This window comes from Ambystoma mexicanum, chromosome 3q (assembly GCF_040938575.1).
Source record: "Ambystoma mexicanum isolate Mex_15411 chromosome 3q, UKY_AmexF1_1, whole genome shotgun sequence".
Classification (NCBI taxonomy): domain Eukaryota; kingdom Metazoa; phylum Chordata; class Amphibia; order Caudata; family Ambystomatidae; genus Ambystoma; species Ambystoma mexicanum.
The window spans coordinates 623,360,544-623,373,992 of record NC_090926.1 but is presented as its reverse complement, the minus strand read 5'-3'; the positions used below and the strand labels follow the sequence as shown (position 1 = coordinate 623,373,992).

At 45.3% G+C, this 13,449-nt stretch overlaps 1 protein-coding gene across 2 annotated transcripts in view; it reads right to left on the bottom strand.

Moving 5' to 3' along the window:
- The window catches only part of DNAH9 (dynein axonemal heavy chain 9), a 1,527,051-nt gene that overhangs the window by 1,138,250 nt on the left and 375,352 nt on the right, over window positions 1–13,449 (bottom strand). For both annotated transcript variants that reach the window (XM_069654516.1, XM_069654515.1), the window contains exon 28: window positions 977–1,081. In XM_069654516.1, the coding sequence (XP_069510617.1) occupies window positions 977–1,081 (105 nt within the window). The remainder of the gene's footprint in view (window positions 1–976; window positions 1,082–13,449) is intronic.

Below are 13,449 nucleotides of genomic sequence, written 5' to 3'. Positions count from 1 at the left end.
CAAGCCTTGTTTTACAAGGAATCATGTTTGTTTGATCCTACGTCTTGTCCTCTAATTGAATTGTTCATTGGTGTGATACAATACTAACATCGATATTCGACTCAAAAAGAAAATTATAAACTGCAACAATTAAGTTATACGAAAAGATAACGTTTTATAGAAGCATGATTTGTTACGTTTTAATGGCCAAAGAAGATTTGGGAGGTATGCAATGAAGCACAGAACTTAGACATCCTCATCTAAAAAAAAGTGCTATCTTTCTGAAGTCTTCCATTTTATTTACTCTGCATGTCCTCTTGATCACGCTTACTTAACTAGGATACCCATGCGACTTCTCGAGTATTTAGAACATAAGGGGAACCATACATGAACACAGTCCTAAAAATAAAAATGGGGGGACTCATCAACAAACGCAGTGGGGTGTGTCGTCGCCAGAAATTAGCATATCAAGGTGAAATATGCACATTTCATTAAAATGGCATTGCATCACCACCCTATTTCCACAGGACGAATGGAATTTGCCTTTCATAAAATCAACACAGACACAAAACCAAGAGAGGAGATTTTCTTCTAACAGTATTTTTTAAAAACGTTAAGAGGTATGCACGTTTTCAACTCCAATAACCAATACTAATGTTTTCCCTGGAACATGCAGTACCAAAATGGGACATTTCACCTTTAGTTGTTGGTTATTTTTCATCAGGTTATATAGTGCAGTGGTGAAGTGCCCGGCCTGCAAACCTGATGACTGCGACCCCCGAGATTGCTTCAATTCATACATTCAAAGAAGACGTTCAATGTTTCTCATTTTAGCTGGGGTGGTGGGAGGGGGGACGGAGTCCACCCTCTGAAAAAGTGGGTGGACTCCGCCCACCCGCGTGTACCCTCGACTCGAGCCCTACATGAACACCTTTCTTTGTAACACACGAAACCGTGGAAGCCTCTCACACTCTTTGATGTACCCAGTGGCACTTACCTGCACAGCGACCACAGAGAGCACTTCCACCGAGATTCGATTGAACTCATCAAAGCAGCCCCAGGCTCCAGTCTGCGAAAGCCCTTTGTAAATGTTCCCGCAAGACTGAAACAAAGGTAAAGAAAACCACATTAAGTCAAAACACAACTAAACCAAACCTCCATCAACAGTCATTTAAGATCACTAGAAAACTTTCGACTACATAAAGGAAACCTTACACAAATACTCTATTGCATGCACTAATGAACGAGAACGAAAGTTGTAAGGCAGTAGCACAGTTAAAACATACTTCAAATAGGTCGACTCTGCCTTAAATAGATTATGTTGGGGTTTTCTTAATACACTGTATAAGGCAAACATGCCTCCTTCAACATGTTAGGTTTCATGCCACAGTCTCACTAAATACTGGCTAAGGGGTACGCCAAAATACATAGCTAAGCTCGGTGGCCGAAGGCTGCAGAAAGATCATGAAACTCAATATAGCAATATTGCCTTTATTGGATAAGTGCCAGATATCACGTCAAGCAGGCAGAACATATCCGGGATATGTGAAACTCAACAAAGCCCATTAGCTATTGATGCAGACCGTGGCCAGTCCCTTCTAATCAATTTGCTAGCAGTGAGGAAATGGCTATACGATGGGCGTTTTTACCTCTCAGATAGGAACTAGATTTCATTAGTTGTGTGGAAATTGTTGGGGGCCACGGTCTGTGGCTTGTTTTGAGAGGCGTCATGTAGAGTGGAAATGGTGGGGGCAAGGCAGAATATAAAAGGCACAATGTTGAAGTCTTGGCCGCATGGTAAATGTAAACGAGAGTATGATGTTCATCCAGTGAGGTAGATGAGATGGGGCAGCGAGGGGCCTCATCAGTACTGGCCACTTACCGGACTTGTGTGTGGATAGTAAATCCTTTTTTAGAGCTTGGCATTCTAGTGGCCACAAAGAGCCATTCCTCTCTCTGATCTACCCTGGGCAAGTAGCCCAGGTGCACATCAATCCCAGGATGGCCACTAGAGGCGAGAAGCCCCTGCTGTCTACCAACTGACTGGCTGGTCGTGAATGTGTCTGGGGATGCTTGTGGTCTCGTGCAGAAGGGATGTGACCTGGCAGTTCGGGCTGGACTGCTCCCTTAGGGGTGGGAGCAAGCCTGATTTGCATATCGTCTTTCCCCTTCTGTAATGGCTTGGCAGGTGAAGAAGGATGGACTGGAGGGTTGCCCACAGCTATCCCTGTGGTAATGATTTATCCAAAACCTTACAGCCATCAACTATTGGGTTTTGCTTTAACACATGTAATCATGGCAGGCTCCTGCTTAATGTGAAGATCTTCCCCGATTTTTTTTACATCTACTTTAATATCCCTGATGGATCGACTCCATGCCCACAAAATACCTGCATGCCACAGGGCACCAAGACCAGCTTCACAAACCAAACGAATGTCTTGAGGTCATTGAGCAACAGGTGGGGGGCAGGGGGACCGTGCAAAACTAAATATATCCAAAATAAAACCCTACTCGTTGCCCCCCTAAACCCCCTTTAGTCATTGCGCCTCCCTCTTCATAGAAATAATACCCATCAAATCTAGGCTACGAAAAGTGAGAAACTGAGTCATCTGGGGCCCAACCTCGGCATACAGTCATAGGTCATATCTGAAACACTCATTGGCTCCCTATGCAGGCAAGCACCGGCCACAAACACCAGTGCCTAATATGCGAATGCCTGCAAAAAATAGCCACCCTCCGAGAAAACGTCAAACAACACTTTCCAAAAAGAACCATAGTGTCAGAGCCTCAGACCTGCGTACCATCTCAAAAACTAGATGCCGGTCAGATAGCAAAGTGAGCTAAGCACTCACCCCCGATATCTGTGCGCAGCCTGCTGTGGCAGGTTCCAATCCTGTCAGGGTCAACTCAACCTATCATCCTTCTGAGGTCGGTAAATAGAGTACCACTCTGCTCTGTGGGCTAATAATATCTTCTGTTATTTCAGCGCTCCAAGACTTATGGATGTAGCACTATATAAGACATACATTATTATTAAGAGTTAGGGAGATAGGAGTTTTACAGCCCAGGCTGCATGCCACCATACTGCATCTGTAATGAATCCATGGTAACATATTACATTTTGTAAGACATATTCCCACATGCCCCTAGACTTGCAAACTGCCTCACGACAATCTGGAAGCAATGTAAGGGGCACCTAAATAAACTGCTGAAACCTCTTGCAACAATTCAGTTCTGCAGAGTGTGCTGTACAAATCAAATCGAAACATATCATCAACAAGACCACACATGACTTTACCAACGTGTGAAGGCCCAGAGGGAAAGATGGCCGTGGGATTGCCTTCAGGGTATTCATATTTGTTTATTTATATTGTGCATCTTGCTCTTGGGCATCTGGGCACATAATTTGAAGCATATGGTTACAGTGGTTACAGGTTAACAATAAGATAGCTTTCCCCAAGGAAAGGGAGAGAAAAACATCTTGGAGCGACAGGTGCAGGTCTAAAGATACAATCAAGGTATAGAAACACAGTCAAAAAACAAGATATGTACAGGCATGTGGATGGGTTACAGTGGAAGTTCCTAGACGATTGGTAACAACGACATGTACCAATTAAGCAGAGTGTGTGGGGCATCAAGTTCGTGTAGCCAGAGTTTGTTTTTGTTTTTGAAGGCGTGGACGGATGGAGTTGGGGAGAGTGTTCTAAAGTTTGGCCACGAGGACTGGGAAACTCGAGCCCACGGCTGTCTTTAGCTTGAAGCTATGTATAGTCAGTGTGTGTACTTGGGCAGACCTCAGTGGTCTGGATGCGGTGTGTCGCGTGAAGCGATTGGTCAGGTAAGCAGGAGCCAGGTTATTCTGTGTCTTGTGTGTCAGGGCAAGAGATATGCGACGTGTGACCGGGAGTCAGTGTAGATTACGTCTTGTGTCAGAGATGTGTGCTCTCCTCGGAATGTTAAGGGCAGCCCGGATAGCATTGTTCTGAGTGACCTGTAACTTATCCAGATTTCTTTGGCTAGTCCCTAGATGAAGTGCATTGCAGTAATCAATTTTGGACATGATGAGAGTTCTAGCGAGGATAATCCAGTTGTCAGTTGTCAAGAAGGGTCTGCATGCTATGATGAGTTTGCAGGTGTAGGCCGAAGCCGACACAACTGCATTAGTTTGTCTGATAAGGGACAGCGTTGAGTTTAAATCGATGCCAAGTGTTTTTGTGACGTTGGACACACTGATAATGTTCCCATCAATAGTAAAGGATTTGTATTCTAGGTCAAGTTTGGTGAGTTTGGACAGGGAGCCTAGGATGAATAGCTCTTTTTTTTCATCATTGAGGCAGAGCCCATGGTGAGCCATCCAGGCTTGGATGAATGAGTAGACTGCATTGAGTGCTTTGGCATCGGTAGCATAGTCACCGGTGATAGGGATGAGTATCTGGGTGTCATCAGAATAATTGGTGTATGAGAGACCAAGATAGTCAAGTATATCGAAAAGCGGTTTAGTAAACACATTGTACAACGTGGGAGAAACACAAGAGCCTCGTTTTACTCCGCACGGGACGTCTGCTGGTTCAGCTGAAGCAGAGGTAGAGAAAACCATCATGGTTCTGTTAGATAGAAACGATCCAATCCATGATGTGGCTTCATTTGAGAAGTGGGCTTCTATTTGGAGGTGGTGACATAGGATTTGATGGACAACCAGATCAAAAGCTGCAGAAAGATCAGGGAGAAGTAGGAGTGCCTGCTTGGCCTTGTCTTTCAAATCCTCAATTTGGGTTTTTAAGTCAATCAAGGCTGTCTCCGTCCCGTGTCTGGGTAGGAAGCCTGATTGTCTAAGGCCTAATAGATTATTGGTTTCAAGGTAATCCTGTGTTTGGAGGTAGGCTGCCCGTTCCAGGATTTTAAGTAAGTAGGGCACTGTGGTGATGGGCCTGTAATTGGAAGGGTTACTCGGGTCAGATGTGGGTTTTTTAATAAGGGGGATGACCCACGCATCCTTAAGGTTGTCTGGGACAATACCGATTCGAAAGATGCATTTATGAAGGTCGTGATGAATAGTGCGAGGTTGTGCGCCGCCTCCTTCATGATGGGGGCAGGGAAAGAATCTCCTTGGCAATTAGATGGCTTGAGTTTCTTAATAATATTTTCAACTTCATCGATAGAGAGAGGTGCGAAGCTGAATGGTTTGAAGGAGTGTTTAAACATGGGGATTTTGTACGATGGAGGGTTGCCTGCATAATCAGAGAGATGTTTCTTTTTTGCATTGATTTTGGCTTGAAGTTTAGTGATTTTGTCTAAAAGTGCCTTTTGTATGTTGGAGCACCAGGCCGTATCATGGGTGCATGTGTCTGGAGTCTCTAGTTCCTTGAGGAGTTTAAAGAGTTCCTTGGTGTTTGATTGGGCTAGCAATATCCGGTTGGTGTACATATCTTTTTTGGCATCTAGTATGGCTTGTTTGTAGGTAGAGGAGGCAGTGGTCAGGTTGTTTTACTAGAGATGGTAAGCTTTTCCAGTGAGCCTCGGCTTTTCTTTTGTCCTTGCGCAGGTCTCGAGGAGAGCTTTTTGTTTGCACAGTATGAGAGGTGCAATCATATTGAGGGCTTTTAATATAGCCTGATTGTATGAGTCATCTAGGACTGTGGGGTCGGTGCAAGTGGCTGAGGCTCTATTGAGCAGTGGGAGGATGAGAGGGAGAAGTTTCTTTACCGTGATATCCTTCTTGTTGCTAGTATGTGAAGGTGGGACGATGTTTTGTTTGGCTGTTTGTGGGTTAGAGTTGATGGAGAAAACAATTTTATAGTGATCAGACAAAAAGCATGTGGTCACAGAGATCACGTTAAGCGAGCAGTTCAGGTCAGAGACCCAATCAAAGGTACGGCCCTTGATGTGGGTAGGCTCTTTGATGTGCTGGGAGAGGCCAAAGTCGGTGAGTGTGCTTGCAAAACAGAGGGCTTTAGTGTCGTTCACATCCTGCTACCCTAGATTGAAATCACCAAGTAATAGGATTTGTGAGTTGGGCTTCACATCATACGCATCATTTCCTTAGGTACAAAGAGTAAGCATCCAGAGTCTGGGCATGGGTAGGAGATGACGCAGATGCAATAGGTTCATTGTATGGCTGCATTTCATGCTCTGTGCCCAATGTGTGGTGGTGGTCAATGGTGCAGGCCATTCTAAACATGTAGCTCCTGCTCTGCGAGAATAGGTAAGTAAACACTATGAGGAATGGAAACTTCCCAGAAGTTCCACGTAGAGATTAAATGGGATTGTGGAGAGGATGGAACACTGGGAGACCCCACATGTGACTGGGTGTTGTTTGGCTCTGAACAGACCCATCCCCACGGTTTGATGTCTGCTGTATAGGTATGAAGCGACCAGGGCTATTATAGCATTTGTTGAGGGCCTGGGCAAAAATTGGGTGAGGCTGCCTTGCTATTTTGTGCACCGCACCAGCAGCACTGCGAACAGGACACACGGAAACTCTCCCTTTGAGTTGTGTGGAGAGCTTAGATATGTTGATGAGGTCCTCTCGATGCAGCTGGGCTGAGCTAAAAAAACGTGGCTTTGGTTCATTGCATTTACTTTTAAAACGATTTGCAAGGTAAATCTGGAGACTGAGAACACTGAAAATATTGCAAAGATCATTATCTTCCTCAAGTATCCAGGGTCATGAGCCATGAGCCTACCTTAGATAAACTCAGCTCATTGCTGTTAATGTGAGCGGAAATATGACATTTCCGTCACAAAAACCGCTGCCAGATGCCTTCCTTATTGCAGGTGTGTTTTGGATTTCTCAAATGTGCTATATTCTCAAAGGTACAACTGGAAAGTAGTGTTTGCCTATATAGGGCAGGAAGACTGGATGCACCAACTCCTAATGCTTCTGATTTACAGTCAACTTGATTGCTGTAGGTTTCCGAGGCCTATCATTTTGTGAAACAAAATACTTTGATGTCACTGTGGCCTACATTTTCCCAAATCCAGGTATAATAGTTGGTATTACATCATATTTGTATGTATACTGCTTCATGACTGACTCTCTGTTAAAAATAGTTGTTACTACTACCAAACATAATAGTACTTAATGTATCAACCTCAGAAGGAAGATGGGCTGGTTTAGCTCTGCTGAAATATAAACTTGGAAAGTGCAGGCTGGAACATGTCAGAGCTCAGCTTTTAACTCGCTCACCTATCCAAATTTGACAGACGTATGCGGTTTAATCAACTGGGCAGTTAATTTATTAAGATACATACCCACTTACCTTTCCATTCCCTTTGTAACATTTAAAAAAAAATGAACACTGTTATCACCTTTACTAGTGGGCCATGACACATTCCTCCTGCTTCTAAGCACTGTATTAAGTGTTACTTTAATAGGTAATGTAACACCCCCACCCCCAAGTCAATGCATTAGCAAATACTGTGGAGCATACATTGAAGGAGGAATGTCAGTCAAGAAAGCTGAGCGGCTTAAGTGTCACTGCTGGAGCTATGAACGATGCTCAAGTCACAGGTTGGATTCCTAGCAATGTCTTCTCAACTATTTGTTCCAGTTTCCAGGTAATAATAATTGTATATGAACATTTTCTGTACCGTGCTTTGGCGAAAGCACTATGGAGCTAATTTTCCATTAACACATAAATTGCCTGGAGTGAAGAGCGTACGTTTGCACTTAAGTGGAAACAGGTCCACTCTGGACAATTTTCAGCATTTGCATTGCGGAGTGCAAATGAGAAGTGTAAAGAGACGGCGGAAGCCTCTTTACACTACTGTGCACTCTGCGGTGCGTACATGGCAGAAGTGTTTACAATGATTTCCTATGCAATCACCTGCATACTAGTGCAAAAAGCATACTGTTTACATAGGAAATCATTGCTTTTACGACAGCATGAACATCTCATGCTCGCGTGAAAACAAGTTATTTTATAAGGCGGAGCGCAAACGGGAGGCCGAAACATAACTCCTTTTATGCCCCCCGCCCTCAGGAACAATGAAAATCCGTCCTCTGGAGCGTGAATGGCGGCGTTAAGACAGGAGTAACTGCCTTAGGCCTGCCTTTAGTGCCTCCAAAATGAGCCCCTATACAAGTAATGGATTATCACAAATGCCTAAATATAAGCATCAATCAGTCCCAGTATAGGCACAGAATATAGTCATAATCTAAAATTAGTGTTGCTTTAACTGTGGTATGTGTGACTCCTATTTAAGAGTGCAGGTGGCAAGCAGGTGAGCAGTGTGTGCATAACACAGCAAAGAAAAGGGCACAATGGGCTGCCCAACAGGGCTCCCTGGAGATTTCCCGGTAGTCATCTGTCCCTTGGGCCTCTTATGTGATAACCTATTTTATTTCCAAATTTCTCAAAGGAAAGGGATTGGGCTTGCTGAAAATGTGTAATGTGGGAACACTTTGAAAAGGATTTCCAGTGCCCCTTTTGGCTCCCAGTCCATCCCTACACCTGCCATTGATGGAGATGAGAGATGTTAAAGCAGCAGCAGTGGACAGTAGCATGATGGCACCAGCAAGTTAACACCTCTTGGAGAGTGGTGCCTTGGGCAATTTGTCCTGTATGGGTCCCCCTTGGTAAGCACCCTAGAAGCGAACCATTTTAGGACGGTACCAGAGAATACCATCCTGTCGGCAAGGGTGGAGAGAGTTCTGATGGTGAAAGTTGTTGAATGCAGCCACACAGCCCCAGAGGAGTAGGAGGCATGATTCACCTCATGAATGGTGGCAGTCTCAGTACTGCGTTTGGGGCAGAAGCCGGACTGGTAGTCACAGAGGAGGCACATTTGAGCCAGTAGTGTGGATGCTACAACTTTTTCTATGAGTTTTCACAATGAACGGGAATCTTGTGATGAGTCTGTAGTTAGCTAGGTCATCCAGGTCATGTGTGCGCTTCTTTAATTGAGGTCCTATTGGACCCGTCTTGAGTGCATCTGGGAACAAACCCTCATTGAGGGAGGTGTTCATGATGCCAAGGAGTCCATTGAGCGCAGGATCAATGAATTATTTGAAAAGGGAAGCTGGGATTACATTTTCAGTGTAAATTGTGGGATTGAGGGAGGCTACTATATCTGAGAGATCCTTGAAGGAGAGGGGCATGAAGTTGGTCTAAGACGGAAACTTCAGAAGGGGATGGAAATCAGACCTTTCTGATTTTGTTTAAAAAAACAAATTACATTTTACTTGTTGGGTGTGGGCTTGATGCGCTGCTTGACTACTTCAAATAAGGTTTGCTCCTGTTAGATGCGGTCTCAATGGTGGAAATGAAGTAAGCAGTCTTAGCCTTGGAAATCATGTGTCTGTTAGGTGTACAGGGATTGGGGTGGGGGGAGCAGGATCCTCAGAGCTGCATCTTTTGTGCCACCACTCCTCCAAGGATCTGATCTGCCTTTATTAGAATGTTGTGAAGGTTGCCTCTAGTGTGTCCAGTGGAAAGGTCTTAAAAGAGAGGCACCCATTAACTGGGCAATTAGTCCTGGTCTTAATGTGTCAATGTTGTGTATGAAAGTAGAGGTATCACGGAGTGGTCGATCCAGTCAAGAGTCCATGCAGAAAATTAACAGGGAGGAGGCAAAGATGAGGCAGAGCGTGTGGCCTTGGACAAGTGTGGGGGAGAGTACTGTTTGTTTGTGATCCATGAAGATGATTAGGGAGAGTACTGTGCCATGCAAGTGTTTTGTTGGTTGAGGTTCAGAGACATTGAGTGTCAGAGAAAGATCGTATTAGAGAAGGAAATCGTTACGGAGGAGAGATGGTTGGAGAAGTCAATGCACCCTTGCAGTGGACTATAGAGGAGATGAAAGGCGCGTTAAAAGGAGCTGGCACAAGAGGCATTTTAACCATCTGGTTGCCAATGTTGATATTATTGGACAGAGTCAGTCTATTTTATGAATGATATATGATAGGATATCATGCTCATACACAAGTGTTGGCTGTAACACCACCTCCGGATTGCTTTATGCGGACAGTGTGTTGGATATAGTAACCAAAAGGTAGGAGGGCATCGGAAATGTGGGAGGAGGTGGCTGTGAACCAGACTTCTGTGATTAAAAGAGCGTTGAGCTCATTGTAGGATATGAGGTTGGAGATTTTGACAGTGTAACCAAATACCGAGCAGGGGTTAATCAGCATTAGGGGACAGGTGCATGTAGTTGGAGCAAGTTGTAGGGGTGCATGGGCAATTCATATGGGGTTCATCATGTTAGCAGCCTCAGTTTCCTTGGGCGCTTTGCTGTGCAAACCCCGGAGAGGGTGTGGTTGGGCTGTAATGACAGGATGCACATGTCGTCTACCTGCTGTGTGAGGGGCAGAATACATGGCCCATATTCTGACCAGGCACGAACCGGCACAAACAGATGAGGTCCTTGTCTTCTTCTGTCCTTTGCTGATAGCACCTGTGATGAGGATGCCTAAATTGAATAGTGAAATAGGCAGAGGGCGGGGCAGCTACGTGGAAGGGATAGGTCTCATGACCAGCAGCCTCCTCAATGCTGCCCTAACTATTGGCTAAAATCAAATAACTCACCCGCCTTTGTGACTACCAGTCCAGCTTCCATTCCGAATGCAGTACTGATACTGCCACCATCCAAGTGGGGGACGATGCATTGAAATTCATTGATAAGGGTGACCTGTGTGCCCTACGTCTCTTAGACCTCTCAGCTGCATTTCACAATGACAACCACTGTGCCTTCCTCGCTTATAGGCTGGGCTTCTCCGTTGCCATTGTAAAATGAATTGCTTCCTACCCATCCAGCACACACCAAGCTGCACAGATGGCTCTGTTCAGGTCCAAACAACTCCCAGTCACATGCATGGTCCTCCAACATTACATCCTCTTCTTATTCATAGTTAAATTCTATATAGACCTTCTGAGAATTGTCCTAAAAGACCCCAACATAGCCATTCATCAGAAACCCACTGTACCTTATGGTGAAAGGCCTCCAGCACATTACCCTCCTCTATGAGCGCCTGGATACAATCCCTACCTGAATGTCATACACCTACCTTAAGCTTAACCCCACCAAGAACGAATAGTCCACCTGCTAAATAAAAGCATGTGCAAAAGTGGGTGGAAGATATGCAACTAGAAGAATTCACACCACAGCTCTCAGCCGAGGCATTGCTAGGGGGTTTGGGAGGGATATATCCCCGAGTCTTTTGGTTGTAGCACCGGATAGAAGCTCAGGGGCTACAACCAAAAGGTTATTGCTAGCCCTGGGTCCCGCCAGTCCTGACATTAGCTTAGCCCCTGATCTTTTCCAGACCTAGCAACACCCCTGGCTCTCAGACTCAACTAAATCCCTTTGATTCATTGTCGAAAGCAGCCTCTTCTTTCAAAATCACACAGCCAAGAAAGACTAAACAACCTGGCTACAGATGGCCACGATCCGCAAAATAAAACCTTCATGCCCTCGCATACATCTTCTGCATGGTGGTTCAGGCTCACGTGATCTCCCACATGGACCACAGAAAACACCTTAACTGGGCTCCAGGGCACTTGCATATGGCCGCCTCAAGTCTATCCACCAACCCGCAGCCAGCCACATTACAAGTGCCACTCCCTTCCAGTATCCCATTGAAAACTGATTGCATCATCTACAAAGCAGTCTTGAAAGGCATTGCAAGGCACAACACTGAAGAGGGATGGGCAAATTCTCCTCCTCCCATAAGGTACATGACACGGAAGAAGAACTAGAGATATTGTGATCGCCCATATTATTTCTTCGGACCAACTCCTAGTGCTCCAATGATCCATCATTATGTCGAGAGGTACCCACTCAGCCACCCCTGCAGATTAGGAGTGGTACAAACCTTGCCCAGAGTGGACAAAGAACCTCAGGCAGCAACTAAGGAGACTTCAATTGACAGTATTGATTAAAGCCACGTTACTGACATCTTTAGAGACACCACAACATATCAGCGTTAGACAGGAAGTGCACATGCCATCGGGACACAAACACACTCCCGAATACGTCAAGAACGCATGCGTAACAGTTCTAGGATTTAGAGGACAGATACATATACATACTGTCTTTGCTTTTATTATTTTGTTATTAGCTTAACCGCAGCAACACGGAAACCGCAAGAAGCAAGAGATTCTCAGTAAAAAGTTGCAGATGTTTGTATGCAAATAACCTTATGGAGCTGCTGGATCACCTATGGGACCTGACAGAACCACGTAAAACTAACATATGGGAAATATAAGATAGCATGAACATGTAGAAGCCATATTTTGGCTTAGGAAAATCACAGCAGGCCACATACCACTCAGTAAGGGCTGAGCTGAGCCGAATTGAGACTGAACAGGAGAGCAAACGTGAGACATAGAGCCTGCTGCCAAGGCCACCAGATACGAACGTCATTACATTTTCTGAATAAAGGTAACACCAGCTGCAGTAAATGCGAATAATTCCTCATAATTCTGAGCCGCAGAAGCCCAAATCACGGTCTCCGAGCACGTGACCCAGCCGACTCAGATGATGAATCGAAACCAGAAGCTGAGAAAGAGTCAGTCTCACGCCGCCAGACAGAAGCTTGCAAGAAAGATGTTACGAGAGACAAGTGATATGAACGGTCAAGTGGCACAGTGAGTAGAGCGCTCGCTTTGACATCCGTGCAGAGCCTGCTAACGCAGGTTCGAATCCCGGCGGGGCCAAACCCAGCCTTTCATCCTTCCGATGTCGATAAATGAGCACCACACATCGTGGGTAATAATAAGCAGCGCTCAGATACCCGAGGGTTCATAGCGCTATATAAGTGCCAAATTATTATCATTATTAACGGGCACTCTCATAGACTATGGTGGTACACACAAGTTACGATGCAGACACATAATCATTCTTTTTACCGTGAGAAGCTACACCGAGAGCTGGCAATCATTTCGGGTCCCAGGTCTGGGGACGTCAACTCTAGTCAACCACAGTTAAGTTTCCTAGATTTGGTAGAAATGGGCAAGAGTGAATGGTAAGACACTCACACTGTAACATTGTTTAGAAGTAGTAATTTGGGGAAGGACCAGGCCAACCATGTGACAAACAAGAGCCAGTAGACTAACATGTATATGGTCTGCTATAGGGGCACTATCACTCAACACCCAATCCCAGATGGCGATAGGTTTGCTGGAGAGGGACCCAGGTTGTGACATCCTGCAAGCCAGGAACGTTGAGTGGTTCTTGGATTGCTTCGATCCTCGCAGTGATCCCTGTTGGTTTTGGCTGTAATAAACCGCAGTTTGAACTTGCGGTCTGGCTGGGTCTGCATTCCTTTTGGGGGAATGTGTTGGGCCTTCCGTGAGTCCGCAAACTCCTAGTAGCCCCCAAACCCACCCGGACTGAGGTTTGTCCCCAACACCAACATACCTAGAGGCTAAACTCCACATCTCTGCAGGTTCTAGCGCCTGCCATAGCAAATCCATCAAATGGTTGGTGTCAAAGTTTACTCTATACCACTGCAGTTTCAGAACACGCTCA